Source organism: Balaenoptera ricei, chromosome 12, assembly GCF_028023285.1.
Source record: "Balaenoptera ricei isolate mBalRic1 chromosome 12, mBalRic1.hap2, whole genome shotgun sequence".
Taxonomy (NCBI): domain Eukaryota; kingdom Metazoa; phylum Chordata; class Mammalia; order Artiodactyla; family Balaenopteridae; genus Balaenoptera; species Balaenoptera ricei.
The window spans coordinates 84,334,246-84,359,251 of NC_082650.1; the positions used below are offsets into that span (position 1 = coordinate 84,334,246).

A 25,006-nucleotide genomic window follows, 5' to 3' on the forward strand; every position below is an offset into this window, starting at 1 on the left:
AAACTGTCACTGTTTGCAGATGACATGATACTATACATAGAGAATCCTAAAGATGCTACCAGAAAACTACTAGAGCTCATCAGTGAATCTGGTAAAGTTGCAGTATACAAAATTAATGCACAGAAATCTCTTGCATTCCTATACACTAACAATGAAAGATCAGAAAGAGAAATTAAGGAAACAATCCCATTCACCATTGCAACAAAAAGAATAAAATACCTAGGAATAAACCTACCTGAGGAGGTAAAAGACCTGTACTCAGAAAACTATAAGACACTGATGAAAGAAATCAAAGATGACACAAACAGATGGAGAGATACACCATGCTGTTGGATTGGAAGAATAAATATTGTGAAAATGACTATACTACCCAAAGCAATCTACAGATTCGATGCAATCCCTATCAAATTACCAATGGCATTTTTCACAGAACTAGAACAAAAAATCTTAAACTTTGTATGGAGACACAAAAGACCCCGAATAGCCAAAGCAATCTTGAGGGAAAAAAAATGGAGCTGGATGAATCAGACTCCCTGACTTCAGACTATACTACAAAGCTACACTAATCAACACAATATGGTACTGGCACAAAAACAGAAATATAGATCAATGGAGTAGGATAGAAAAGTCCAGAGATAAACCCACGCACCTATGGTCAACTAATCTATGACAAAGGAGGCAAGGATATATAATGGAGAAAAGACAGTCTCTTCAATAAGTCGTGCTGGGAAAACTGGACAACTACATGTAAAAGAATGAAATTAGACCACTCCCTAACACCATACACAAAAATATACTCAAAATAGATTAAAGCCCTAAATGTAAGACCGGACACTATGAGACTCTTAGAGGAAAATATAGGAAGAACACTCTTTGACATAAGTCACAGCAAGACTTTTTTGACCCACCTCCTAGAGTAACAGAAATATAAAATAAACAAATGGGACCTAATGAAACTTAAAAGCTTTTGCACAGCAAAGGAAACTATAAACAAGATGAAAAGACAACCCTCAGAATGGGAGAAAATATTTGCAAATGAATCAATGGACAAAGGATTAATCTCCAAAATATATAAACAGCTCATGTAGCCACATATTAAAAAACAAACAACCCAATCAAAAAATGGGCAGAAGACCTAAATAGACATTTCTCCAAAGAAGACATTCAGATGGCCAAGAGGCACATGAAAAGCTGCTCAACATCACTAATTATTAGAGAAATGCAAATCAAAACTACAATGAGGTATCACCTCACACCAGTTAGAATGGGCATCATCAGAAAATCTACAAACAACAAATGCTGGAGAGGGTGTGGAGAAAAGGGAACCCTCTTGCACTGTTGGTGGGAATGTAAATTGATATAGCCACTATGGAGAACAGTATGGAGGTTCCTAATAAACTAAAAACAGAATTACCATATGACCCAGCAATCCCACTCCTGGGCATATACCCAGAGAAAACAGTAATTCAAAAAGACACATGCTGGGAGGGAGATGCAAGAGGGAGGAGATATGGGGACATATGTATTCATACAGCTGATTCACTTTGTAATACAGCAGAAACTAACACAACATTGTAAAGAAATTATACTCCAGTAAAGATGTTAAAAAAAAATGACACATGCACCCCAATGTTCACTGCAGCACTATTTACAATAGCCAGGTAATAGAAGCAACCTAAATGCCCATCAACAGACGAATGGATAAAGAAGATGTGGTACATGTATACAATGGAATATTAGCCACAAAAAGGAACGAAATTGGATCATTTGTAGAGACATGGATGGACCTAGAGACTGTCATACAGAGTTAGGTAAGTCAGAAGGAGAAAAAGAAATGTCATATATTAACGCATACACATGGAATCTAGAAAAATGGTACAGATTAACCAGTTTGCAAGGCAGAAATAGAGACACAGATGTAGAGAACAAACATGTGGACACCAAGGGGGGAAAGTGGGGGGTTGGGAGGGAGGGATGAATTGGGAGATTAGGATTGACATATATACACTAATATGTATAAAACAGATAACTAATAAGGACCTGCTATATAAAAATAAAATAAAATTCAAAACAAAAGAGCTTACAAATAAAAATGAAATGACTAACGAATAGGTGATTAGTTTATATAACACTAAATGTTCATATATTTCTTGGTTTGTAAGTTTTCTGCAGGTTAACATGATTTTTCACTCCCTCAATATACTGCAAATTCCTGATTCAATGGGGACTGTAATTATTTATAACCATTATGTACAACCAAAATAGAAAGTACTTCATAATTACATAAAGCTCTCTCCAATGTCATTCAGAATTGTGCAAGTCCATTTCCTAGTACTTTCTCAAGAGTCTTCAGTTAAAATACAGTACGAAAATGAGGGAAGACTCTAAGTGGCATTTCTCATGTAAGACAGCAAAGACACTTGACCACGATAGCCTCTTTCCAACATTAACAACTGGAACGCAGATCGTTTTCATTCAGAAGCTTTACTGATTACTGACTTATACTTGAAAAGGAACTAATGAAATTTCCTTTAGATACCTGAAGTAGCACAATAAAGTTTCTTTTTTTCTCTTTTAATGTGTATTTTTGTAATGAAAAAATAGCTAAACTCACATTTTCCATTGTAATATCGTTTGAGACATTCATCAGATTCACACTTTTGTCGACAGCTACAATCCCAACTATTGAGTCTGGCTGTGTCACAGAGATCTTAAGAGAGACTCTCTCAGAGGGTTCAGCATTGGCTTTACTCCAAAATAGCTGTATCTAAGAAAGGGAGAAAACAGGATTGATACATTACACTTTTTCAAAGCATTTCTTACGTCTTACCAATAGCAGATGAATGACAAAATCTAGCAAAGATTCTACATTTGCCTTGGCTCGGGGACCATTCTAAAACCATACACAAGCCTTCTCCAGGGAAAGGAGTAAAAAGAAACCTCAGCCCCACAGTGTTCGCCAGTCATGGAACCTCTCACTGTGGCATAAATCAGAGTCTTCCTTCACTTCTCTACCCTTTCTCCACCTCCCACCCCACAGCCGCCAGCCGGTGCTGAAGAGAAGACACTGTGTGGCGTATGTGAAGAGGGCCAGTATCCAAGAGGGGGGGACAGGAAAGAGGAAAGAAACTGCCGGTGCCTGTACACTGGCCACCTGGACTCAGAAGTGAGTGCATGCAAGTCAGAGCCCCGGGGACTCCCAGAACCGGCTGCTCTGGGCAGGGGTGTCTTTCCCCAGGACGAGGCCATCAGACCAACACAGTCAGGCCTCATGCTCTGTGCCTCCGCGGCTGCCTGAACTTCCTCTGTCATTACACTCAGCAAAGCACAGTCCTACCCGTACTTCTTTTTTTTTTTTTTTTAACATCTTTATTGGAGTATAATTGCTTTACAATGGTGTGTTAGTTTCTGCTTTATAACAAAGTGAATCAGTTATACATATACATATGTTCCCATATCCCCTCCCTCTTGCGTCTCCCTCCCTCCCAACCTATCCCACCCCTCTAGGTGGTCACAAAGCACAGAGCTGATCTCCCTGTGCTATGCGGTTGCTTCCCACTAGCTATCTATTTTACGTTTGGTAGTGTATATATGTCCATGCCACTCTCTCACTTTGTCCCAGCTTACCCTTCCCCCTCCCCATATCCTCAAGTCCGTTCTCTAGTAGGTCTGTGTCTTTATTCCCGTCTTGCCACTAGGTTCTTCATGACCTTTTTTTTTTTCCCCTTAGATTCCATATATATGTGTTAGCATACTGTATTTGTTTTTCTCTTTCTGACTTACTTCACTCTGTATGACAGACTCTAGGTCCATCCACCTCACTACAAATAACTCAGTTTCGTTTCTTTTTATGGCTGAGTAATATTCCATTGTATATATGTGCCACATCTTCTTTATCCATTCATCCAATGATGGACTTCTTAAAGAGCATCAATCCTCTCATCCCGGCTGAACCCAACGGCTATGTTCTAAGGCCTCTTCCTCCTAGGAATGTTCATCCTGCCCAGCTCTGTTTCAACAGTCCCGTGCCCCAGTGACTGTACCACCTGATCAAGATGGCCTTAATGTCCCCCTCAGCTTGCCTGAACTTTAGAAACAGGCTTCTTCCTGACATTAAGCACCCAATTTCCCTTTTCTTAAAAAAATTGCAATTGTTAATGTTTTCTCTGTCCCTTTGAGATGTAAATCTTCTCCCGGCTTCCTGCCAGTTTCACCAGCAGCAATGTCTCTCTCAAAGACCTGGGAGCCATCCTTTTGAAGTGTAATCATCAAGAAAGAGCCCTGACTGTTCTCCCAGTCTCTGTGGATGAATAGAAGCCTAACTTATATAAACTCCAGTTACCAAACACAGATGGCCTAATCACACTGACCAACCCCTCCCCCAGGGTCTTCCAGCACTTTTCCATTAACTCACACCAGTGCTTAAAAGCCCTCCTGCCTTTTGTTTCAGTGGAGTTGAGTTCAGTCTCTCTCCCCTATTGCAAATGTCTTGAACAAAGTCTTCCTTGCCTGTTTAACTTGTCCAATGCCATCTTCCTTTCACATGCCTCTTGAGCCATTGTATCTAGTTTACTCTTCTCCACTTATACCTTAAACAAGGGGTAAGGAGGAGTATCGTATGCCAACTTTGCACTTCTCATTCTTTACTCGGCACGTCATGACCCCATGGCTCCAACCTGCACTTCTGTGTGGATGATTTCTAAAACTACATCTCTTGCCCCTTCCACATCTCATTCATTTATTCCACAGTCATTACTGAACATCAACAAAGATTCGTTAATGTTCTTGTGTTGAAACATAGTTTATTTCCAAATATGCAGTTTCTTGCAGAGTAAATGTGGTAAACATTATCATATAAAAATTGAAGACTTATCTTTGCAAACACAACTGAAACTAATTTCTTATCTCTCATATCTAAGAAATTTCTTGGAAGTTATTTATACAGTCTGCTTCCTCAAAGCCTTTTACACAGCGATGTTTTTTAGAACCTGCTCTCACTTTCAGAGATGTGTGCCTCCATGTTTAAGCCTTACTCCTACTTTAAAATTCACCTTTCTCAGGGGATTAATGGAGTCACTAGAAGTCAAAAATTGTGCTCCGAAACTGACAGAATACAGCACTGTCTTTTAAAATATTCTTTTCATAAGACAGAAAATAGAAGTTTGTATCATGTTTTGACAGTCAAAGTTAGAGTTAACAGTTCTCTATAAAAAAGGCATGGATAACAACTGTTACTTCTTAAAATTTTAACAAATCAAGGGGGAAAATGCTACCAGAAGAACTGCACTCTGCAAATCACTACTTTAAAATAATGATTATCGGGGACTTCCCTGGTGGTGCAGTGGATAAGACTCTGCGCTCCCAATGCAGGGGGCCCGGGTTCGATCCCTGGTCAGGGAACTAGATCCCACATGCATGCTGCAACTAAGAGTTCGCATGCCACAACTAAGGAGCCCACGTGCTGCAACTAAGAAGCCAGTGAGCCACAACTAACGAGCCCTGGAGCTGCAACCAAGGGGCCCACCTGCCACAACTAAGACCCGGCGCAACCAAATAAATAAATAAATATTAAAAATAATAATATTAATAATGATTATTTTGCTTCAGAGGTCCTGAGACGGCAGCAGCCTTTAGTGAGAACAATGGCTCATTTTAATACGTATGAGATAATTGAACTCCACCTGTCAATCTTACAATCTGGTTACTTCTCAGAGTTGGGGCCCAGGAGTGTTTCCTCCACAAGCTATACACCTTAGTTTATAAAAATCACTGCTGTGTGTGGAGACAAAACTCCACAGAGATCTCCACATGCAAAGCAGCCAAGCTCATTGTAAATTTGTCCTGGGTGAGTTTCCAGATTGATGAAATGGATAAACCAAAGCCCAGCTCTCCTTCCACACATCACTGCAGATGCCTCACTCCCTCCTACACCCCTCACTTCACTCCCACACAAATAGCAACACCACACATATATTGCCATTGCAATTCCATGTCAGAGCAATATTGACTCCACCATTTGGGAAATCCTGAAAGTGCTTGGATTTGAATTAAAGTCTTAAAGCCAAGAACCATGACTTACAAAGAAGACGCACAGCGTCCAATAATTCCACAGGTGAAAATAGATACACAGTAATTAAATATGAAGAGGTTTATCCATAGTTCTAGAAATGAATATAAATTTCTAACCAATTTGGTTTCATGACACTTTTCTAAAGAAATATTACATTTCTCAGACTTTACTAATATGAAATTTTCTTTTAAACATCATTACCTTAAATCTTACCTTATTTTTAAAAACAAGCTGAACAGGAACTTTCAGAACATCATTTATAATTTCCCCATCATCTTCAATATAATACACAATAATACAGGCTTTTGGAGCCCAAGAATTTTCTGGTGTTAAGGAAAAAGTTGTTGAATTTTGCTTGCCTACGGCCACTAACTGTCCCCTGGACACTACCTGAAAAGAAGAGTACATGAGTTTTATTTTATGCTAAAGCTAGTGAGAATCTCAATGGCAGCTATGTTTATCATAATTTTAAGCATACATACAAATCCTTGACTTAAAGCAACTTCAAATCCTTTTTGAACACACACACAAAAATAAACCTCCCTGACCAACACAGAGAGTACACGCTGGTAATTAGAAAAGGATAAGATAAAGCAACCACAATTGAGCCAACAGCAGCTTGATGGTCAAGAATCTATTTCTGAGTGGAAGGAATGCAGAGCTCCACTGAGAGAGCTGGATTAGCAAAACTACAATTTATGGGGAGCATTTTTATTTGTTTTTGTTTTCCTTATGTTTTATAATTTTCTATAATGAACATATGTGGCTTATCTCATAGAATTTTAAATTTTAAACATAATGCAAGATTTCATTATTCATCTTAAACTGGAAATGCAAATACGGGTGAAGAAAGAAAAAAAGAGTTTGATTTCAATATAAAAAGGACAGCTTAAAAAGGTGTGAGGCTGATTTGTAGCAACATGGATGGACCTAGTGTGATAATACACTAAGTGAAGTAAGTCAGAAAGAGAAATTCAAATACCATAGGATATCACTTATATGTGGAATCTAACATACGACACAAATGAACATATCTACAAAACAGAAACAGACTCACAGACACAGAGAACAGACTTGTGGTTGTCAGTGGGGAGGGTAGAGGAGGGATGAATTGGGATTAGCAGATGCAAAGTATATATATATATAGGATGGATAAACAACAGTGTCCTACTATATAGCACAGGGAACTATATTCAATGTCCTATAATAATCCATTGTGGAAAAGGAAAAAAATGTAAGAATTTTGCAAAGTAAATTTATATACAACTTAGACATAGAAAACTCTGTAAGAGGGGGGACTTCCCTGGTGGCACAGTGGTTAAGAATTCGCCTGCCAATCCAGGGGACACGGGTTCAAGCCCTGATCCAGGAAGATCTCACATGCTGCAGAGCTACTAAGCCCGTGCACCACAACTACTGAGCCTGCGCTCTAGAGCCTGTGAGCCACAACTACTGAGCCTGTGTGCCACAACTACTGAAGCCCGCGTGCCTAGAGCCTGTGCCCTGCAACAAGAGAAGCCACCGCAATGAGAAGCCCGTGCACTGCAACGAAGAGCAGCCTCCGCTTGACGCAACTAGAGAAAAACCCGCGCGCAGCAACGAAGACCCGACACAGCCAAAAAAAATAGATAAATAAAGTAAATAAATTTTAAAAAAAAAGAAAACTCTGTAAGAGGGACTTCCCTGGTGGCGCAGTGGTTAAGAATCTGCCTGCCAATGCAGGGGACACGGGTTCAAGCCCTGGTCCGGGAAGATCCCACATGCCACAGAGCAACTAACCCCAGGTGCCACAACTACTGAGCCCACATGCCACAACTACTGAAACCCGCGCACCTAGAGCCCGTGCTCTGCAACAAGAGAAGCCACCACAATGAGAAGCCCGTGCACCGCAACGAAGAGTAGCCCCCAGTCGCCGCAACTAGAGAAAGCCCACACGCAGCAACGAAGACCCAACACAGCCAAAAGTAAAAATAAATAAATTTATAAAAGAAAAAAAAAGAAAACTCTGTAAGAACGTATATAAATATTACATATTGTGCATGTATAACATACAATACATTAAAATATAATAGTTTAAGTGTGAGGTTGAATTTTAAAAATCAGTAAGTTCAGTTTAAAATTAAGGTAGACATTATTTCATATGATTCTACAATAGATCATAAATTTAGATTCTGTAAGAGATTACCATATAGCTAAACTCCTTCAACTGCTTGTTGCCACTAAGCACCAACTCAAAAGGTGATCCCACCTAGAAAAAAAATACTTTAATTAATATATACATTATCAGTGGCAAGACAGTCCAATTATAATTAACAAGTGATTGTAAGCATTACCTTTATATTTTCATCTCTTGTTTTTAGCTGGATGTACGTTTTACTAGGAGACTTAAACATATCATGAACTGCCATGCTACTCACAGTATCAAGAAAAGAGGCCTACAACAAAAGAAAAGGCAACCATAAAGTTTCATCTTTAGAAACACCTTGATAAAGGATGTTACCTGCTGGACAATCACTTTCACTTTTCTTCATGCAGGAAACAATACATTCCCCAGACATTGTATCTTCATCATTTTACAGCTTATACTATAAAGAAAGTGATAGCTGTAAACATGTAAAATGGTCTTCATCATCATAATCTAAGAGGAAAAAAGTACAGTCCTAGCTTATTTCCAAAACAAAGGTGTATTATCAGGAAACACTGTGAGAAGAAAGAAGGAAATGGAAAAGGAATCCTTTCCTCTCCCCACAATATAGAACTCAACTATAAGCAAGAAATCATATCAGCTCAATCTACCACTGGTGAGAGAAAAACTCAGAAGCCACACTGTGACAGGGCTGAGTGACCACGAGAAAGGGAGCGGGAACGGCTGGGGGTCTCAGTCCAGCAAAGGAGTGTAAAGTTAAAAAATATATTCCCCTTTGATCTCAGCTCCTGCCAAAACACCATTTCAAATGATTGAAAATCACCTAGACTGGGAGTTTGGGGGCTTCTCCATCATATCTTCGGATCACTATTTTCCTTTGCTCTTCAAAATGAATTTACAAGGAAGCATTCAGTCTAATTCTCAGCTACTGTCATTAAATCACTTTTTAGCCCTTTCCCCCATTCTTTTAAAATAAAAATATGTGTCCACTTCCTGTGTACCAAAGTGACCTCCCAACAGGTTGAGTGCCTACCACAAGATGACAATTTTAAGGTTGCTGCGGTAACACAATGATGGGAAACAGATGGTACCTTCAACTGTAGCTCGCTGGAATCATCCAGGATTGGGAATTCAATCTTGAAGATTCCATTTGGGGGGACAGTATGATTTACGATCTGGACAGCCCCTATTTCCTGATTTCCACCATCCCATCTACTCCAGTACTCGGTATAGTTTCTCTGCGTCACCATTATGACTACATTATTTCTTCTTTCTTCAGGAGTCAGTTGATTGCCATCAGAACGGGTTACCTTCACCTAATTGTCAAAAGAAAACATTTTGAAATCAGGTAAACAAGAGAAGCAAAGCATTCAAGTTTAGTTGAATCCAGTTTCCATCTGTGCTGTTCCCATGAAACTGAACTCTCAAAAATCATCGGCAGCCCCCTAACTTCCAGGTTCAGTGGTCTCTCTCTCTCTAGGCGGCCTCCCCTCCCGTCTGGCTGTTATGGCTCCTCTTACCTTCCACGGCTCCACAATAACCTCTTTCACTGCATACCCCTCTTCCTACATCCTCTCAGTGTCCTTTTTTATCCCCCTTCCCTCTCCCTAAATGTGGGAATTTGTCAAAGTCTCATTATCATTTACCCTCAAAGGTCTCGGCACTCCTGCTGCCATCCTGACCTGGTTCTGGAGCTCATACTCAATACCTCCAACCCCCTGCAGGAAACTTCTACTTGTACATCCCTGTCATCTCAAATTCAGTACATCTAAAAGTGAGAAACCATCTCGCCTTTCCTATTTTTGCTAATATCACAATTCCGTCAGACTTAACATCTCTGAATTTCCCTTCCCTCTCCCCACCTTCCAAATCCAATGCACACCAAGTCTTACCTCTCTTACATGCTCTCCACCCACAGACAGCAGTGCAAGCCTCCTGCTGGCCTCGTGCCCGGGCTGCTACCCTCCTCCTGCACCCAGACACCCCCCCCCCCAGTCCCCCTGGAACGCTGCTTTCGCCACACCCCTCCCACGTTCATAAGGCACCAAGATCTTCGCTGCTTAGAGCATGTGAGACACGGAGGACTCTCTGCAACCCCCAAGCTTCACCTCCTGCTTTCTCTCTGACCGCTCTTGGACACGAGCTCTCTGCCGTCACTGCCCCGGTCCCGTCGCCGTCACCTGAAGGCACCCTGGCTTGCCAACCAAAGCTCTCGCCTTGTGTAGACGTCTCAGCTCATCTTGTTCCCCATCCACACGTCCAAACACTGAAAATGCTGCTGATCTTGTAACAAATAGACTAAGTCTTCCGCTTCTCCATAAAGCATCCCTGAATGACCCCCCCATCCCTATCCTACAGGCAGCTCCTCCTCCCTGAACTCTCTTTGTTTCCCTCTATTCATTTGGAAGTTACCATTTGCAGATTCCTGGGGGTTTTCTTAACTACCTTTTCAAACTGTCTAAATTATAAGCTTCTTAAAATCAGAAGCTATCTAAAACTTTTTTTTCTCACTAGATCACTGGTTTATTGTAAAAAGATATTGAGCAAGATGGAAGAGATGCTTAGGGCAAGGTACCAGCACAGGGCCCTCTCTGAGCGCAGCCCTGCCCCCAAATCTCCACATAGTCACCAACATAGAAACTCTAAAACTTCTCTTGATCTATTCAACAAGAAGTGACCCTCCTTTCTTTAAAGCAGGGGCCAGAAGACGATGGCAGGAAGGGAGGCCAAATCCAGTCTCTTTGGAAGTAAGTTGTTATTGGAACGTGACCACCCTCGCTTGGTTACCAAGGGGCTGTGGCCGCTTTCATGCTACAATGTCAGAGTCACACAGTTGTGACTGAGACCATATGGCCCTCAAAGCTAAAAATATATACTATCTAGCCCTCTGCAGAAACAGTTTGCCAACACCTGTTTTAAATCCCTACAGAAATGTGTTCATGACACTGATTTATCCTGCCTTGAATTACAGTTATGTGTATATTTTCTTGTCACCATCACAAACACTGTGACTCCAGGGCAGAGATTGGGTCCTTCTTAGGTCTGTAAGCCCCATTTATTCACTCAGTCACTAAATGTTAATTCAGTATTCTCTCAAAAAATTGAGTAGATTAGTTGATACTTTTTAATGCTACATCTTTGCTAGGACTAAAATCAGTCATTATAAAAATCAAACTGAAACTGAAATTTTTTGACTACCATCTAATTCCTTCAATTAATTTATAAAAACTTCAGTGTCGCAATTCAAATCTAACTTGAATTACTTATTAAATATATTTTGAGGAAAAACTTTTTGGAAACTACTTTTTTAAATAAATTAGATAAAGGTCATTTGGAAACAATTCTGTGTGCCTCATATATCTAAAGAGGAAAAGTAATCTACCTACTTTGGGCTTAAATTTTTTGAATAGCATTGAAAGTACTATTTCCCATTCTGTTTCACTAAACTGAACTTACTGCTTTACACCATTAATAAATATGCCAACTTACAGTGGCTGTGAAGTTGAGAGATGGCTTTAAGACAGTAGCATAATCAAAAATTTCAATGATGTAATCGTGTTGCTTGAAAAATACATTGGAGCTTGCATTTCTTGAGATACCTGTTTTGGAAATTGCACCATTTAGAAAGTAAAAGTAATATATTACCAACAGCTTCTATCCACCAAATCTCTCCATCTGAGCTACTTCCCAAAGGGGTTAGGATATCAGGACACAGAAGCCTCTTTGGCTTGGCCACAAAGAGGACCACACATGTCCTCTGTGGATCCCTTCTGAGCACCATTAGTGTCCCCCAATCAATGACATGTGCACCAGAGATCAGGCCACTGACAGAACAGTCTTTTTGCACTTTCGGGGATTGGTGAAAGCCATTAAAAAATAGCAACCGAAAGATCCAAGTAATGAACCTTTATTTTATTATTAAAAGAGAAAACTGTCTAGGAGCAGGTGAGATTTCAGAAGATGTTATTTAAAAAAATAAAAGGAGGATGGTTAGTCAGCTGAAAAGGTAGCCCTTCCATGTAGTTTTCAGGTTGAAAAAAAAAATAGAGATGGAAAAAATTATAAATACCTATCACAGGTGGTTCAAGTGCATCCTTTCAAAGAACATAAGTTTCCCCTTCATTACGAAAACATTCTGCAAGTTACACTGATAGTCATGACAATCTCAGCATTAACTAGCATCCTTAGGCAACGGTGCCCTCAAATGAACGTACCAATTATAATAAGAGATGACAGAGCAGCACAACATAAATAGCTTTACCTTCACTTCAAAGTCTACAAACCTGTAAGTGATTCTGTCACTGTGGCTAAAATTTCTACCGGCCCAGGAGAAGACAGATTCATGCGTTCAGAAAGGCCATCGGAAAAATCCATTACCTTTTTCATCTCTTCATCGTGAAAAGAGAAGTTTGCAGATCCATTTATCTGTTTTGTTAAAAAATTTTCAATTTCATTCTTCACTTTAGCACTTCAAATTTTAGAAATAAAACCCAAACTAAGTCACAACAATACAATGGTTCTCTTTCCACTTTAATCATTTTTTTAAAAAAGGGTAAATTCTCATTTGTTCAATGATAGAAAGCTCTTGATTTTCTTATGCTCAACTTTTGGTTAATTCAGTATAAAATCTTATTTCTAGAGAAAGTACACTTACAGTTTTTCCCCATTACAAGTTATAAGATATCTGCAAAAGTTACCTTAAATGTTTTTGTAATATTTTTCTTCACACCCCAAAAGGATAAAGGTAAAAATGTAAGTGTTAGGTCTCCTTTCACTGGCTTCCCATATGTATACCTGAAAAATAATACACAAGGCCTAACTTAAAAGAATTATATTAAAAACATATTCTTACTACAAATTTCTAAAACTAAAACATAGTTAGGAATGTGCTTAATAAATGGTGATCCTTGATATTAAGTCTCCAAAATGAGAAGACTTTTAACTACAATACCTCAAAAACAGTTCATAATACACACTTTACCCAGCCTCTGGAGACTCCAGAGAAAATCTGATCATAATTGGAAGTGACAGTTTCCCGTCAAAAGATTTTTAAAAGATTATGAAAACCTTTTATTCTTAGAAATCCAGACTGGCCCATTAACTGCATGCCCAGGAGACTTTGTAGCTTTTGAATATTTTTAAATGTTAGTTGAAATTGCATTCGCCGTGGCCCATTGCTGCATGTTCCAATATTAACCATCAGGGTTTATGAGATCAAACATGCCAGGGCACCAAATGTGCTCATGGTTATTAAAAATTCACTTTTTGGGGCTTCCCTGGTGGCGTGGTGGTTGAGAATCTGCCTACCAACGCAGGGGACACAGGTTCGAGCCCTGGTCTGGGAAGATCCCACATGCCACGGAGCAACTGGGCCCGTGAGCCACAATTACTGAGCCTGCGCGTCTGGAGCCCGTGCTCTGCAACAAGAGAGGCCGCGATAGCGAGAGGCCGGCGCACCGCGATGAAGAGTGGCCCCCGCTTGCCACAACTAGAGAAAGCCCTCGCACAGAAATGAAGACCCAACACAGCCAAAAATAAATGAATTAATTAATTAATTTTTTAAAAAAATTCTTTTTTTGAAAGAAAATTTAAAATAAAAGTAATCTCGGGCTTCCCTAGTGGCGCAGTGGTTGAGAATCTGCCTGCTAATGCAGGGGACGCGGGTTCGAGCCCTGGTCTGGGAAGATCCCACGTGCCGCGGAGCAACTAGGTCCGTGAGCCACAACTACTGAGCCTGCGCGTCTGGAGCCTGTGCTCCGCACCAAGAGAGGCCGCGATAATGAGAGGCCCGCGCACCGCGATGAAGAGGGGCCCCCGCTCGCCGCAACTAGAGAAAGCCCTCACACAGAAACGAAGACCCAACACAGCCAAAAATAAATAAATAAATTAAAAAAAAAAAAAAAAAAAAAAGAGTCCTCTGGGGCTGAAGGAGAGTACAAAAAGGAGGACCATTTAAAAAAAAAAAAAAAAAAAAAAAAAAAAAAAAGTAATCTGCTTATCCATAGCACCGAAATTATATTCCTGAATCAAATCTCTCTCTGTGGACTTGCATTCTATGTATTAATTGTATCCCCCCTCATGATGGGATAGTCTCTTCGTGTAAAGGAGAGGCAATCTTTGGTAAACCATTTTACTGTCAGAAAGCCTTTTTTAAATACGTTTCCTGGGTCCCTTCCATCTCTATTGTGAAATGCTCAACCAAACATGGAAGTTAATTTTGCTTTGTGCTCTATAAATCTGACAGTAAACTCCTGCTTCCATTGAATCCCTTAGTTGAACACAGAAAACAGCCCCTCGTCTGGATCAATGCATTCCTTCAGGATACAAATAACAGTATCTTTGAGCTCTTCTGCAGAACTGAAACCCCCAGCAAATGGAAGATATTAAGTTCTTGATGAAGCACGCGTCATTCCAGAGAAGGTCACAGTTCGTCCATCATCACCTGATGCCAGGTGATCCCCGCATTGAAGGAATGCAAGCCCTGCATGCCCCCTGATCCTTATCCGCAACCCCACCCCTTGACTATAAAACTCCTCACAAACACCCCTGGGTTTGGACACACAGTTCTGAGGGCATTAGCCCACTGTGACCCCCTTTGCCTGGCAAAGCAATAAAGCTATTCTTTTTTACTTCACCCATAACTCTGTCTCCGAGAATTAATTCGGTGTCGGGGCACAGAGGCCAGATTCGGCTTCACTATTGCACACTTAATAGACTACAATCTAGTATAAACATAACTTCTATACACACTGGGAAACCGAAAAAATTTCACGTGACTCTCTTTATTGCAATATTTTCTTTATTGCAGTGGTCTGGGACCGAACCCACAATCTCCAAGGTATGCCTGTAGTATGAGAACTAGCCAGGTCTGAGAACTTTAACTGGCAACAACTGTCTCACTACCTACAACAGACAAACCAAACGCTAAGATGGGCTTTCTGATGTGTCTAGGCTAACGTCCCCAGTCACTTAATCAAACACTCTAGGTGTCAAGGTGAAGGTACTTCATAGGTGTGATTAAAGTCTGTAGTCGGTTGATTTTAAGTAGAGGAGATTATCCTAGATCATCTGATCAGCCTGACCTAAGCAGTTGAAAAGCCTTAATGCAGAGCCGAGAATTCCCTACAGAGGAAGAAATTCTGCCTGTGAACAGAAACGCCAGCCCGTACCTGAGAGCTCTAGCTGCCCTTCCTGACAACCTGCCCTACAGATTTTGGATTTGCCTAGTTAGTCCGCCCAGTCAAATAAGCCAACGCCTTGCAGTAAATCTCTTAATATATGCCTCCTGCTGCTTCTACTTCTCTGGTTATACCTCGACTGATACACATACTAAAGAAAATGATAAGAACACAACGTGTTGAGCGCTGAAGAACTGCCTGGGGACCGTCACAAGTCACAATCGCAGTGTCATTCTCAGCCATTAGCGTCTCAAAGGGGCTCCACAAATGAGAATCAGGATGAAACTGCAGGGTTCTTACTGGGCTGGTGGGAAGAGGCAGTCAATGCTGTTGCTTCAGGGGATACACACCCCCTGAAAATGTACAATAAATTTCCTAGACAGTTACCAGAGTTTAAGAACCACTGTTTTAACTGGTTGTGTTAAATCCCTGGCACACCCCTGAAAACTAAAAACAGAAAAAAAGAAGGTATCCACTTTCAACCTAATCCATGTGGACATTGATGGTTTATGCGGATTTGAAGTCACTAAGTTTTATAAGCGTTAGTCAAAGAACTCGAAATAAAAGGCAGACAGAATGCTTGACCTTCAGCTAAGATCAAGGGCAGGATAATAATTATGACAAAGCGGGCATTTATGTGTTTTCCAAACCATAAATTCAGCCCCAGAACCCAAATTCACATTGTAAGCTACCTCTTAGTTGAACTAACTTGGTATACAAATCGTAGACACATTTTTGCCTTTATGTCACGTGGGTGTCACATGATTTGTTTGCCAAAAGAATCTAAAGCAGGAGTCCTCAGACGTTTTGGTGTGGGGACTCACTGCCCATCAACTGCCACTGCCACAAACCCTCACCAGGAGAGGAATATTGTGATGAGTGGTGAGATGGGGTCCAGTTTTTACCAGCTATTACAAATAAATTCTGAAGCTAAATAAATTTCACAAACCAAAGCACAGATATGGACACATCAAAAACAAATGCTGGGACTTCCCTGGTGGCACAGTGGTTAAGAATCTGCCTGCCAATGCAGGGGACACGGGTTCGAGCCCTGGTCCGGGAAGATGCCAGATGCCGCGGAGCAACTAAGCCCGTGCGCCACAACTACTGAGCCTGCGCTCTGGAGCCCGCGAGCCACAACTACTGAGCCCACGTGCCACAACTACTACAGCCCGCGTGCCTAGAGCCTGTGCTCCGCAACAAGAGAAGCCACCACAATGGGAAGCCTGCACACCGCAACAAAGAGTAGCCCCCGCTCGCCACAACTAGAGAAAGCCCACGTGCAGCAACGAAGACCCAACGCAGCCAATAAATAAATAAATAAAATTTTAAAAAATAAATAAATTAATTAAATAAATGCTACAAGGCACACCCATCCTGGGGAAGGAAAGGCAGGCACCTCTTCATAAGGGCTGCGGAGGTCACCGGGAGTGTGCTGAGGTTTTCTGGGACCCAGAGCAAGACCTTCTCTGGTCTGGAAGAGGTGCAAGTGACACCAAGGAGGGACTGCTGAGCAGGGAAAGGGCACCGCGATGCTCTATCAGGTCCTGGCCCCCTTAGAGGATTAGGTCGGTACCCAGCCCGCAGGCTGCTCTTCTGAGGAGGTCTAGCCACCCAGGCCAATTACAACCCACTGACAGGTCCCGGCCGACGAGGGACGTGCGTCACAGGTGTCACCCCATCCAAGTCCTCGTAAACCCCGGCGGATGGGGAGGGACACAAAATTTTTTTAAAATTTAAAATGCTACAAGAAATCGGTCCCGGAATTACTTGAGGGCAATCCCAGCCTATACGTTTGAGAGCCAGTGGTCTGGAACTCTGAAGACGCTTTTTGCCTCAGCGAAACAAAATGCTGTGATGTTCGAGCCATTGGATCAAAATCATGAAAGCCACTAGACAGCAGTTACACGGGGCGGGGCTGGAAGTCCCTGTGTCCAAATGCTGAAACGGATGATGAATGTGGATCACTGACTCATCTGTTAATTGCAATAAGGCAACCAAACCCCTCCCCCAAGTCTCAACCTCCATTATTGACAGCTGAATGAGGACTAAATAAAGATAAAGTTTTTTTTCAATCTGGCACAATCTATCAGGTAAATCCCTTGACCAGTCTTAGAAAGACACTAGCCTGTGGGGAATATTTTAGGACTGGATCAGCTTGGAAGCAGAGACATGGGTGCAAAGACCTGTGCAGACATGTTCCGTGCTTAATTATTTATTATAAACATTTGTTTCCTGCCCACTGGGGTATTTTAATAAGCAACATATTGTGCTAATGTTCTGGAGTATATAATGAGCTCTTTGTCATACAGTTTCATAACAGTTTATAGTCATAGAAAGCAATATGATACTTACTTTGCTGTGACGGTACCATTTAAACTCACAGAATTTAAAGAACAGTATAATGGTGTCTGCAAAGCGACTTCAAATTTTGGTAATACTGGAAAAGAAAAGCAAGGAAATTTTAAACAATCCATTTACCTCTCATTTTACAACTTAACAAACTAGAGAACAGAACTGCTCTAAAGGAGTTGATAAATGGTACCATTTGAACTTAGATTCACTAGGCTCCAAATACACAGTAACACATAGATAAAAGTACTTCATTCCACTCAAAATCAGAAACCCTACAAGGCTGGTAACTAGACAGCGATGGGGGTGGGGGAGTTGCTATGGACACTCGGGTCTGTGAAGCCTTCCACCGGTAGAATCTAAATTGTATTCAGAATCCTAGATGCAAAGCCATCTGAGTGCTAGAAGGCCAGGGTTTTCACTCACCTGTCACCCACCAGTGTGCACTTACTGCTTGTTAAAACACTTCCATGTCACTTGGTAAATAGCGACTTCTGAGCAGCCCCTTCCCTAGGACTTTTTTCCAATTTGGTTACTAAAAGCACATCCTGAGACCCTAAGACTCTCCTTTTTCTGCAGGGTGACACGCATGCAGTCACAGAGAATCCACGTCCTTTGAGACCATCAAAGGTAAATGCGGTGACAGTCTAACGCAATGGATTACTATGAAGTTGTGTCCTAGGATTTCTAGTTAATAACTAAGATATGGCTACAAAGTAATGATGCTTTTCTTGTGCAACAGGTACTGGTTCCTGAAGGTAATCCCAAAATTAGAAACCCCTACTTCGGTTGGCTTTATACAATTAGGCTATGAAATATTTTATAAATAGTTATATTATTTAATATAAAGCACCTCACTGGAGTAAAAAACATTTCGTTTCCTTCCAATCTATAGAAATATTCCTCTTCTCTAACTTCACTGACCAATGAAATAGATCCATCTCATAACAAGGCATCTCACCATTCAACTAACGCAAGAGAAGAATCAAGACGACCAATAAGTCAGCAGAACAGGACAGACCTCCAGCTCCAGACTAAAGACCCTTGGAGTGCCAAGATGATCTGAGGCCCGAGACCACTCCAGGACTCTGACCCTCCTCCAAGGTCCTGGTCACTCAGAGGTGGAATTTCCTTAGACCAAGGAAATTAAAATGTCCCCTCCTCAAACATCACAAGGTGGCAATCAATTGCCCCTCCACTACATACCCCCTTCAACAACATATAGCCCCCCAGCACCGCCTCTGTGTGAAATAAAAACAGCCTATAAAAGCCTCAGCCACCTCTGATTTATTCCTCTAGATCGGGGCTGTCCAAAAGAAACAAAATGTGAGCCACGTGGTGTAGTTTTAAATTTCTAGTAGCCACATTTAAAAAGGAAAAAGAAGCAGGTGAAATTAATTTTTGTAATATTTTACCTAAAGCCATATATCCAAAATATTATCATTTCAACATGTAATCAATATAAATAATTATTATTAATGAGCTATTTTTCTTTCTTTTTTTTATACCGTCTTCAAAATTTGGCATTCTATGTGCTTAGGGCACATCTCCATTTAGACCAGCCACATTTCAAGTGCTCAGCAGCCAACGTGGTGAGTGACCCCTGAACCAGACAACACAGTTCCAGATCGGGGGTCAGTAAACAATGACCAGCATGGGCTAAGAATGGGTTTTGCATTTCCAATTGGTTGGAAACAATCAAAAGAAGACTATTTCACGACATGGGAATATTATATGAAATCCAAATTTCCACGTCCATAAATAAAACTGCTTTGGCTCACAACCACTTTCACTTACATATTGTCTATGGCTGCTTCGTGCTACAACAGCAAAGCTGAGTAGGTAAGACAGAGCCGTATGGCCCACAAAGCATAAAGTTTTACTATCTGGCGATTAACAGGAAAAAGCTTTGCTGCCCCCTGTTCTAGTTGATCATGAGGCTGAGCTGTGACAATGCGGTATGAGATGCATGGACCGGAGCCACAAAGGTGCAAGCAAACGACTTTCCAGAATTTCTATTGCCTGAATGAGACACAATCTCAAAAAGTAACACAAATCAGACGAAAAAGCTTGTGTACAACCTCAACACAGCTGTTCAGAGCACAACTAATAGTGGGGTCCTACGCCTTCACTCTCCAATTTCCTTCCTCTCCATCCACCAACAAAACACTGGGGTCGCACATTGCTTACATCTACGTGTTTCCAAATGCAATATTACAAATGTGGCACCCTGCAGGAAGAGGATTTACTCAAGTTAAACCCTGTCTTCACCAGTGCTGACCAAGTGAAAGATATGGGAAACGACTGTGGTTATGCTTTTAAAAAAACACCGTACAAAATTTAAAATATGTTATGATCACAGCAAAGTAGAAAAACAGAATAACTATACATACGAAGAGCAGGATAATGGCACTACAGCCAATCTTGTTCCTACTTTATTCTTTATAAAGAAAAAATGTTCAGACCTATAGGAAATACTAGGATTTTACCTGGTAAAAATCCATTGGGATTTTTACTTTAAATAATACATCTCTTAGAAATTTCTCTTATCTCTGTGGAAAGTAATAAATGTGTTTTCCTTCAAAATAAGTTGAAGAACTCTTACCGTATTCTGAAACCTGAAATGACTGATAATATGTCTGGTCCTATTGGGAAGAAGAAAAAAAGACAAGAAAATATATGAGTTCTTATTTAATTACTTTGCTTGCTTACTTACCTCACAAAAACATTTAGAAAACATTTTTAATTACATTTATAATTATTAAACAAACAAAACAATTTATTTTAACTTTGTAGAAGTTTATTTTTAGTTATCTGCAACATGAAGTCTGTGAATTTCATGAGTTTTTCTTCACAATCCACTAACATAAAAAGGTGACCTGTCTCTTTAATTCACTGCAGGTCATTGAAACAAACCGCTTAACCGGACTTCCCTCATCTGTGAAATGAGAACAAGATTAAATTAGATAATTTAGGAATTTACCAAGCAAGGATAACACATGTCAGACTAACAGGAAATGACTTCAAATTTGGTTTGTCTATCCCTATCAAAGCAAACCAATGAAGAATATATAAAATAGTCAAGGATGCAAAATCATCATGGACCAACACCCTTTATCTTCCTAATTCCTTGAAGTATTTTCTACTGTAACCCTTAACTCAGTACACTCTACCCTATTTTAACAGATATTATTAATTATTTCCTTTTCCAGTATCAACAAGAAAACGTGTGGCCTAGAATATCTTTTTTTTCCAACTCCTCGTATTTCTATTTCTCCGTTCCTAATCATAGGTAACACATTAAACAGAACCACTTCAAGATAGCTAAGAAATTCCACCAATGAAATGTGTATTCCAATTCTGATTCCCTAAGTTTATCAAAGCAAATACACAGATGCAGCTACAAGATATTGGCTTTTTTAAAAATCATATTTGTTTAACCTAAAGTAACTGTACATCACCTAAACTAACATGATAGTATAAATCAACTATACCTCAATAAAAAATAAATAAAATTTTAATAAATAAATAAACTGTACACAAGCAAATTATTTTTTAATCCTAAAAGAAGGATACAGTTCATTTCAAAGTATAAGACAAATACAACTACTTATATGCCAACAAAATAACTGTCTAAAACTTGGCTTCAGTGTTGTCATTTAAAGTAGATCCCAAAGAAATTGTGTTGATCAGTCTTTAACAATCTCCACATTTGTCACTTCTATCTTAAAGTGTTTTCACGTCATATAAAGGAATGTTATAAATTACATGTCTTTGATTCATTTATAAGTTCTGATTTGTCATCCTCAAAAATCAAATCAAGAAGGCAATCTACCTTTAATACCTGTTTTACTGATAACATAAGAATTCTAGGCTTGGGACTTCCCTGGTGGTCCAGTGGTTAAGAATCCGCCTTCCAATGCAGGGGACGCAGGTTCAATCCCTGGTTGGGGAGCTAAGATCCCACATGCCACAGGGCAAGTAAGCCCATGCACCGCAACTACTGAGCCCACGTGTTCTGGAGCCCGCGCATGACAACAAAAAGATGCCGCAACTAAGACCCGACGCAACCCAATAAATAAATCAATAAAAATAAAATAAATATTAAAGAAAAGAATTCTAGTCTTTAAATTACTTTTTGCTTTACGACTGAGGTAAAGCACAGGTAAGGCTGTGGAATAAGCGATTTAACAACGATGATGTCTGTTCGTCAAGTTAAGTTCATATAGCAAACCCCAAGTGAGTACTGCATATAAAACACCATGTGAGGCTCTGTAAAGCTTAACTACAGTCCACAGCATCAGAAGTTCAGTCTAGAGATGGAGCAGACACAGTCCAGTGCAACACTGCAAGGTGCCCTGGAGTTTCATGCACTGTACTTCTGCTCTCACTCTCCCCAGTGCTTGACTTACACACACTTCCACCTCTGCCCATCTTCCAAGACTTGGCTCAAATATTACTGCTTCTCTGGATCCCCAATCGAAAAGTAATCTCTATGCCTCCATGCACTTTAGTCCTTCTTTCTTTGTCACTTTTCACCCTGCATCCTGAATATTTAGGTACATGGCTTATCTTGCTGCAAGTTCTTTGAGAGCCAGGTCCATGTTATACCACGTTTTTATCCTTCATAGTTTATCCCTTGAGTTGCCAACCTAACAGACTGCCTGATACCAAAAAAGTTCTCAAATAACGTGTATTAGATTGAATAAAAAGTGCTAGCTTTGACAAACGTGGAAAATCAACGAATTTGTTTGGGCCTCCTTTAAACAGCCTTGAAACCAACTTTTAGGCAATTATTTAACAAACAAGTAGTTACAATAGTTCACATTTGAAATAAATTCTCCCCTCCTGCCTCCTGCATTACCAGTCATCCCTGGCAATTCCTGGATTTTCCATCTCTCTGGTTAGTCTCCTCCCCTTCATTCAGTCTGTAAACACTGTCACACCTTCTGTTCTCCTGGTACTCTTAAGTATCTTTCTGACTTGTTGCCTTAACGGTCCTTTCTTTCTGATCTTGAAATGTTGGCCCTTCCCATCCTGAACCCAATGCTCTTGATAAGTGAGCTCATCAACTCGCATGGTGTTAACTGTCATCTCTACGCTAAACACTCCTAAACCTTTATCTCTGGCCATCCCTCAAGCTGGAGATTCAGACTCAAATCCACCTTCGGGACACCTCCACCTGCATGTTCTACAGAAGATCCTGGACTCCTTTATCTGGGTTTAGCCTCCACCAGGGACCTTTTCTTGATCGCCTCTCCCCGTGCTGGGTTAGATGCCCCTTCTCTCCCGTCATACCCTGTGTATAACTCTATCACTTTACTTAACACAGTATATACTATAATTATCTGCTTTGTGCCCATCACCGGAAACAGACTATGAAGTCACTGGGGGCACAGCACCTAATTCAGCATGCTTTCAAGGTTTGTTGAATGAATGTATGTATTAATGAATGAATGCATTGAATTTTGTCCCCAGGCTGGTTCTGATACCGGGGGGCTCATCAGATTAGCCTCAGTTATTGTACAGCATTTCCTGCAAGAAATTGAAATAACCTTCAGACTACCCTGAGGAGGCACAGCCATTTGTCAAGTGACCCATGGAGTAACCTTAACTCTCTGCCCTGCATTTAGAAGGAATATGAACGTCAGGGAGTGGAAGAAGCCAGCCATCATGGAAAACTGAAGAAAAAGTGGGAGAAAAGCGCTTCTTTTCACTGTCATTTAAATTGTTCCAATAAATCAAGAAATCATCGTGTAACTGAGTGCTGACAGTGCGCTTTGTACCAGATGAGGTTTTCCCAGGGTGTTTATAAGTGGTAAAATGCAAATCTAGAAATAAATTATTTTACTGTCCAAGGGGTTTGGAAAGCAGAAATGAGTTTTGTCATTTTCAGCATGTGGTCATTAGGCAATCAGGCCATACCAATTTTCACAATGAGTTTAGTTTTCTTTATAAAATATTTTTACAAAATATATAATCAAGAATGTAGAAGAGGGACTTCCCTGGAGGTCCAGTGGTTAAGACTTTGCCTTCCAATGCAGGGGGTGTGGGCTCGATCCCTGGTCGGGGAGCTAAGTTGCCACATGCCTCTCGGCCAAAAAAAAACCCAAAACATAAAACAGAAGCAAAATTGTAACAAATTCAATAAAGACTTTAAAGAAAAAAGGTAGAAGATACTGAAATATTTTAAATTAATAATAATTCAGAGAAGTAGCAGCCATTTATGCCACAGATAAACACAAAAACACTGATACTGAGTACTTTCATTAGTCTAGAACAGGGATCTGCAAACTCTTTCTATAAAGGGCCAGGCAGTAAATATTTTAGGCTTTGCAAGCCATATGGTCCCTGTCACAACTTCTCAACTCTGCCGGCGCAACACAAAACAGCCAGAGACAACACAAACAAATGAGACCGACTGTGTGCCAACAAAACTTTATTTACAAAAACAGGTGTTGGGCTGTATTTGGTCTTTAGGCCAGGGTTTGCTGACCCCTGGTCTAAAAAGTAAAATTTATTTCCATATTCTTCTATGTTAGTTCTAGCTGAACTAAATTTGACTAAATCAAATTTAAAACATGAAGCAAAAAACAACCCCAGACCTTTTGTAGGAAGTACAAGTTCCATTTACTAAACAACTTTCCTTCACTTTCAAAGAAACGATCTACTTCAAAATGAGTTTTTAATATTTATTCTAGCTCATCAAATACAGCTTGTGCTCATTCACTCTGGCAGCAACTGGAGAGAAAGGCTGACCTGAAGGCTTAAATACCCGGGCAGCATGTCTTCTAAGCAAACACCTTTCCAGACAAAAGAATACATAACTCATCAACATCTTCAGAGCTCTGCTTTCCTTAATATGGTCGCTGCTCCGGGGGAAAACACTCCGTTAGGACACCTGCTCTTCAGCACATATCTTCACTCTCTATCTGTATTACATGTAAGCCCACCTCAATTAGATTTCTAAACAACTTCTAAAGCAGAATGGAAAAGGAGAACAAGGAGGTGCTCTCGGTAAGCTCTGTAACTTCTTTATTCCCTTATCCCTAAGTCAGTGGTTCATCGTGATGGTGTATGTTATGGAAATCGATCAAATGGAAGGGGAAAGATAGAAACACACTATTCTTAGCTTCCTAAGAAATACACTATGACTACAGTGCAAATTGCAGATGTGAATTACTACAACCTTCTATTCCAGTTACACATTTGCCTTCTCTAACCATGAAGCCATCCAACTCTTGAGAGGGTTTCTATTTT

General features: G+C 40.4%; 1 protein-coding gene across 4 annotated transcripts in view; it reads right to left on the bottom strand.

Annotated features, from left to right (window-relative positions):
• CD109 (CD109 molecule) overlaps positions 1-25,006 on the bottom strand; it is a 134,849-nt gene that overhangs the window by 49,511 nt on the left and 60,332 nt on the right. For all 4 annotated transcript variants that reach the window (XM_059941790.1, XM_059941789.1, XM_059941792.1 and 1 more), the window contains 10 exons: positions 20,352-20,391; positions 17,750-17,834; positions 12,914-13,010; positions 12,500-12,641; positions 11,706-11,815; positions 9,308-9,532; positions 8,404-8,505; positions 8,256-8,318; positions 6,284-6,460; positions 2,615-2,767 (listed from right to left, as the gene is read on the bottom strand). In XM_059941790.1, the coding sequence (XP_059797773.1) occupies positions 2,615-2,767; positions 6,284-6,460; positions 8,256-8,318; positions 8,404-8,505; positions 9,308-9,532; positions 11,706-11,815; positions 12,500-12,641; positions 12,914-13,010; positions 17,750-17,834; positions 20,352-20,391 (1,194 nt within the window). The remainder of the gene's footprint in view (positions 1-2,614; positions 2,768-6,283; positions 6,461-8,255; positions 8,319-8,403; positions 8,506-9,307; positions 9,533-11,705; positions 11,816-12,499; positions 12,642-12,913; positions 13,011-17,749; positions 17,835-20,351; positions 20,392-25,006) is intronic.